Source organism: Palaemon carinicauda, chromosome 9 (assembly GCF_036898095.1).
Source record: "Palaemon carinicauda isolate YSFRI2023 chromosome 9, ASM3689809v2, whole genome shotgun sequence".
Classification (NCBI taxonomy): domain Eukaryota; kingdom Metazoa; phylum Arthropoda; class Malacostraca; order Decapoda; family Palaemonidae; genus Palaemon; species Palaemon carinicauda.
The window spans coordinates 128,659,309-128,666,227 of NC_090733.1; the positions used below are offsets into that span (position 1 = coordinate 128,659,309).

Genomic DNA, 6,919 nt, shown 5'->3' on the forward strand with positions numbered 1-6,919 from the left:
ATATATATACATGTGTGTGTGTTCGCAAGCGCGCATAAACATAAGATAAAGACAAAACCTTCAAATATGCATACGATATGTATAATTCGATAAACAAATTGTTGTGAAAATCCATAATGTAATGCGTGACTCCACGTCCTGTCTTACAACGTCAAGAATTTCCCGTCAGTCGCAGCAAAGAAAAATCAGGTCACGTGTCTCGTATTGATCGGAATTCATCAGGTAAAATCAGGTCATTCGTCTGGGATTTATTGGTATTTATATTGTTTGATTGGGTTTTCTATCGTAAAGGAATGCTATATTGATTAGTAGATTATACACTCGAAATGGGAGAATATTAACAACTGTTATATAGCATCGCTTTGAGTCAAATGAATCAATCAATCAGTAGGGTTGTCATAATTTACACAACTAGAGGGGCACTCAATAGAGTGCAGACCTCCGCTGTGGCAGTTTATATCTCGACCCTTTGTTCGACCTTGACATGTATTAATTGGCGTGGCTTTTCATACACTCAAATATGAACCAAGTTTGAAGTCTCTGTGACAACGATGTCCAAATCTATGGATGATTACGTGAATTGGAAATTTTGCTTGACTCTGACCTTGACCTTCCAAAATTTAATTATTTCCAGCTTTTTACATAACAGTTAATCCCTGCAAGTTTCTTTACTCTACGATTAAAATTGTGGCCAGGAAACTGTTCATAAACACACAAACAAACAGGAGCGAAAATATAACCTTCCAACTTCGTTGGCAGAGGTAAATAAATATGCAGATCGTTGATGTATAACAAACTTCTTTCTAATGTGAGTTTTTTTTTTTTTTACATAGTTCATGAATAATCAGTTTAAAAAAAGTTTAAAAAGTCATTAAAATTTAATTAAGAGAAAACAGTCCCTGTATAAAGTGCCTATATATTTAGAACCTGAATGACAGTTCATTATTTTCTCATACCCAGACAATACGGTCATTTAAGTAGGTCCGAAACAGCAGAGTGACTGAAGGCTTGAGATGGTATTGGATGGGCTGGGCTTCGAGGTGGGGGGGGGGGGGGGGGGGGAGTGGAAATGTAATAAGTCTTTGGTTGACTGGGTGTGTTTTGAAATGAACTTTATTCACTATTTTATTGAAATTTTTGATTGAAATACACTTTCAAAATTTTCCATAAAACGGTGAAAGTCTTAGAAATTGTCCGTGAAAACGTTGAAAGTCCTTGAAATTGTTCGTAAAAACGGTGAAAGTCTTAGAAATTGTCCGTAAAACCGGTGAAAGTCTTAGAAATTGTAAAAACGGTGAAAGTCTTAGAAATTGTCCGTAAAAACTATGAAAGTCTTAGAAATTGTCCGTAAAAAACTATGAAAGTCTTAGAAATTGTCCGTAAAAACCGGTGAAAGTCTTAGAAATTGTCTGTAAAAAACGGTAAAAGTCTTAGAAATTGTCCGTAAAACCGGTGAAAGTCTTAGAAATTGTCCGTAAACTATGGTGAAAGTCTTAGAAATTGTTCGTAAAAACGGTGAAAGTCTTAGAAATTGTCCGTAAAACCTGTGAAAGTCTTAGAAATTGTCCGTAAAACCGGTGAAAGTCTTAGAATTTGTCCGTAAACTATGGGTGAAAGTCTTAGAAATTGTCCGTAGAAACGGTGAAAGTCTTAGAAACTGTCCGTAAAAACCGGTTAAAGTCTTAGAAATTGTCCGTAAACTATGGTGAAAGTCTTAGAAATTGTTCGTAAAAAACGGGTGAAAGTCTTAGAAATTGTCCGTAAAAACCTGTAAAAGTCTTAGAAATTGTCCGTAAAACCGGTGAAAAGTCTTAGAAATTGTATGTAAAAACGGTGAGTCTTAGAAATTGTCTGTAAAAAACGGTGAAAGTCTTAGAAATTGTCCGTAAAACCTGTGGAAGTCTTAGAAATTTTTCGTTATAAAACGGTGAAAGTCTTAGAAATTGTCCGTTAAAACCGGTGAAAGTCTTAGAAATTGTCCGTAAAACCTGTGAAAGTCTTAGAAATTGTCCGTAAAACCGGTGAAGGTCTTAGAAATTGTATGTAAAAACGGTGAAAGTCTTAGAAATTGTCTGTAAAAAACGTGTGAAAGTCTTAGAAATTGTCCGTAGAAACGGGTGAAAGTCTTAGAAATTGTCTGTAAAAACGGGTGAAAGTCTTAGAAATTGTCCCTAAAACCGGGTGAAAGTCTTAGAAATTGTCCGTAAAACCTGTGGAAGTCTTAGAAATTGTTCGTTAAAATGGTGAAAGTCTTAGAAATTGTCCGTAAAAAAACGGTGAAAGTCTTAGAAATTGTCCGTAAAACCTGTGAAAGTCTTAGAAATTGTCCGTAAAAACCGGTGAAAGTCTTAGAAATTGTATGTAAAAACGGTGAAAGTCTTAGAAAATTGTCTGTAAAAACGGTGAAAGTCTTAGAAATTGTCCGTAAAACCTGTGCAAGTCTTAGAAATCGTCTGTAAAAAAACGGTGAAAAGTCTTAGAAAAAATTCGTCCCTTACTACTCGAGACAATCATGGTGTCTTTGTTCCAAAACTCCCTTGCCTCCGACTATCTGACAACATTTATTTTAGGAATTTTACCGTTTGTTTTTACGGCAAATTTTTAACAGTGCAGTTTCTAAAACATCTTTCATTTATCCTTAAAATCTTAGAAAAAAAGTCTAAATAAATTTTTCATTTATTCTTAAAATCTTAGAAAAAAAGTCTAAATCATTTTTCATTCATCCTTAAAATCTTAGAAAAAAAAGTCTAAATTATCTTTCATTAACCTTAAAATCTTAGAAAAAAAAAGTCTAAATCATCTTTCATTTATCCTTGAAATCTTTAAAAGAAATAGTCTCTAAATCATCTTTCATTTATCCTTAAATTGTTCAAAAAAGTTTCTAAATCATTTTTCTTTTATCCTTGAAATCTTAAAAACAGTCTCTAAATCACCTTTCATTTATCCTTAAAGTCTTTTTAAAAAATAGTCCTAATTCATCTTTCATTTATCCTTAAAATGTTTAAAATTAAAAAATCAGTCTCCAAGTCGTCCCTTGCAATTCCACAGCCATGGTGTCTTTGTTCCTAAACTCCCTTACCTGCGACTACCACTGATTTCTCCATTTTCATTTTATTCCTCTTCCTCGTATATTCTCTTTACGACTTCCAACTTCCGCGTCCTTCGACATCCTTAGTATCATCCTTTCCTCTTTCCTCTACTTCTTTCTCTGCCTCCTCTTCCTCTTTCCAACTTCCTACTCCTCCTCCTTTTTCCTCTCCACTTCTACTTCCTACTCCTCCTCTTCCTCCTCCTACTCCTCTTTCCTCTCCACTATTTCCTTTTAATCATCATCCTCTTACATCCTACTCCTAATCCTCCTCGTTATCCTCTTCCTCCTCCTGCTCCTCTTTGCTCTTCTTCCTCCTGCTCATCTTTCCTCTCCAGTACTTCTTACTCCGCCTCTTCCCTCCTCATACTCCTCTTTCATCTCAACTACTTCCTCTTAATCATCTTCCTCTTACATCCTACTCCTACTCCTCTTTCCTCTCCACTACTTCCTATTAATCTTCTTCCTCTTACATCCTACTCCTACTCCTTCTCTTCCCTCTCCACTACTTCCTCCTCCTCCTCCTCCTTCCTCTCCACTACTTCCCATTAATCTTCTTCCTCTATATCCTACTCTTACTCCCCCTTTTCCCTCCTCACTATATCCTACTCCCCCTTCCTCTCTCCTCTCCACTACTTCCCATTAATCTTCTTCCTCTATATCCTACTCTTACTCCCCCCTTTTCCCTCCTCACTATATCCTACTCCCCCCTTCCTCTCTCCTCTCCACTACTTCCTATTAATCTTCGTCCTCTTGCATCCTACTCCTACTCCTCCCGTCCCTCTCCACTACTTCCTATTTAATCTTCTTGCTCTTACATCCTACTCATACTCCCTCACTTCCCTCTCCACTATATCCTACTCCTCCCTTCTTCTTCCCTCTCCACTACTCCTTACTCGGCCTACTCCTCCTTTCCTCCTCCCTCTCCACTACTTCCTACTCAGCCTACTCCTCCCTTCCTCTTCCCTCTCCACTACTTCGTACTCAGCCTACTCCTTCTCCTCTTCCCTCTCCACTACTTCCTACTCAGCCTACTCCTTCTCCTCTTCCCTCTCCACTACTTCCTACTCAGCCTACTCCTTCTCCTCTTCCCTCTCCACTACTTCCTACTCAGCCTACTCCTTCTCCTCTTCCCTCTCCACTACTTCCTACTCAGCCTACTCCTTCTCCTCTTCCCTCTCCACTACTTCCTACTCAGCCTACTCCTTCTCCTCTTCCCTCTCCACTACTTCCTACTCAGCCTACTCCTCTTCTTCCCTCTCCACTACTTCCTACTCTGCCTACTCATCCCTTCCTCTTCCCTCTCCACTACTTCCTACTCTGCCTACTCATCCCTTCTTCCCTCTCCACTACTTCCTACTCAGCCTACTCCTTCTCCTCTTCCCTCTCCACTACTTCCTACTCAGCCTACTCCTCCCTTCCTCTTCCCTCTCCACTACTTCCTACTCAGCCTACTCCTTCTCCTCTTCCCTCTCCACTACTTCCTACTCTGCCTACTCCTCCCTTCCTCTTCCCTCTCCACTACTTCCTACTCAGCCTACTCCTCCTCCTCTTCCCTCTCCACTACTTCCTACTCTGCCTACTCATCCCTTCTTCCCTCTCCACTACTTCTACTCAGCCTACTCCTTCTCCTCTTCCCTCTCCACTACTTCCTACTCAGCCTACTCCTCCCTTCCTCTTCCCTCTCCACTACTTCCTACTCAGCCTACTCCTCCTCCTCTTCCCTCTCCACTACTTCCTACTCTGCCTACTCATCCCTTCTTCCCTCTCCACTACTTCCTACTCAGCCTACTCCTTCTCCTCTTCCCTCTCCACTACTTCCTACTCAGCCTACTCCTCCCTTCCTCTTCCCTCTCCACTACTTCCTACTCAGCCTACTCCTCCTCCTCTTCCCTCTCCACTACTTCCTACTCTGCCTACTCATCCCTTCTTCCCTCTCCACTACTTCCTACTCAGCCTACTCCTTCTCCTCTTCCCTCTCCACTACTTCCTACTCTGCCTACTCATCCCTTCTTCCCTCTCCACTACTTCCTACTCAGCCTACTCCTTCTCCTCTTCCCTCTCCACTACTTCCTACTCTGCCTACTCATCCCTTCTTCCCTCTCCACTACTTCCTACTCTGCCTACTCATCCCTTCTTCCCTCTCCACTACTTCCTACTCAGCCTACTCCTTCTCCTCTTCCCTCTCCACTACTTCCTACTCTGCCTACTCATCCCTTCTTCCTCTCCACTACTTCCTACTCAGCCTACTCCTTCTCCTCTTCCCTCTCCACTACTTCCTACTCTGCCTACTCATCCCTTCTTCCCTCTCCACTACTTCCTACTCAGCCTACTCCTTCTCCTCTTCCCTCTCCACTACTTCCTACTCAGCCTACTCCTCCCTTCCTCTTCCCTCTCCACTACTTCCTACTCAGCCTACCTCCTCCCCTCCTCTTCCCTCTCCACTACTTCCTACTCTGCCTACTCATCCCTTCTTCCCTATCCACTACTTCCTACTCAGCTCCTACTCCTTCTCCTCTTCCCTCTCCACTACTTCCTACTCTGCCTACTCATCCCTTCTTCCCTCTCCACTACTTCCTACTCTGCCTACTCATCCCTTCTTCCCTCTCCACTACTTCCTACTCAGCCTACTCCTTCTCCTCTTCCCTCTCCACTACTTCCTACTCAGCCTACTCCTCCCTTCCTCTTCCCTCTCCACTACTTCCTACTCAGCCTACTCCTCCCCTCCTCTTCCCTCTCCACTACTTCCTACTCTGCCTACTCATCCCTTCTTCCCTATCCACTACTTCCTACTCAGCCTACTCCTTCTCCTCTTCCCTCTCCACTACTTCCTACTCAGCCTACTCCTCCCCTCCTCTTCCCTCTCCACTACTTCCTATTAATCTTCTTCCTCTTACATCCTACTCCTACTCCCTCACTTCCCTCTCCACTATATCCTACTCCTCCCTTCCTCTTCCCTCTCCACTACTTCCTACTCAGCCTACTCCTCCTCCTCTTCCCTCTCCACTACTTCCTACTCAGCCTACTCCTCCTCCTCTTCCCTCTCCACTACTTCCTACTCTTCCTCCTCCTCATTCTCCTCCCCCTCCTCCTCCTCATCCTCCTTCATTACGACTCCGCCAGCTCGCTCCTGGCCATCATATACTTCTCGTCCCCAGACGAAATTAACCTTTGTGTTTTGTTTAGACTTGAAATGAAGTTCGCGTTAAGAACAGTCTCGTCATGTTGATGCTGCGCCATTACTGGACTCGAGACTTGGCATTTGCATGCTGCTTTGTTACCGAATTTTGGAAAGAACTGGCTAGTCTTTTCGATGTCTGTGTAGGCAAAGAAAAGATGAGCCGTAACCAGAGAGGGATCTGATGTAGTACTGTCTGGCCAGTCAAAGGACTGACCTCTCTAGCGGTAGTATCTCAATGGGTGGCTGGTGCACTGTCCAACACACTATATATATATATATATATATATATATATATATATATATATATATATATACATTTATGTATATATATATATATATATATATATATATATATATATATATTATATATGTGTGTATGTATATATATATATATATATATATATATATATATATATATATATATATATATATGTATATACATATATATATATATATATATATATATATATATATATATATATATATATATATATATATATATATAATATATATATATATATATATAGCAAAATCCAATAGAGTACTCTGAAGTGTGTATTAAAATGCACGAAACCGAAGTGCGAAAGTAAGACCTAAAGAAATAGGAGATAAGAACTTGATGACAGTTGAATAGTGGAAATTTAATGATA

At 40.8% G+C, this 6,919-nt stretch overlaps 1 protein-coding gene across 1 annotated transcript in view; it reads left to right on the forward strand.

Moving 5' to 3' along the window:
- The window catches only part of LOC137646629 (mucin-2-like), an 18,738-nt gene extending 12,482 nt beyond the window's left edge, over positions 1-6,256 (forward strand). The window contains exon 2 of the mRNA XM_068379735.1: positions 4,033-6,256. Coding sequence (XP_068235836.1) covers positions 4,033-6,256 — 2,224 coding nt within the window. The remainder of the gene's footprint in view (positions 1-4,032) is intronic.
- The last annotated feature ends 663 nt before the right edge of the window (positions 6,257-6,919 follow it).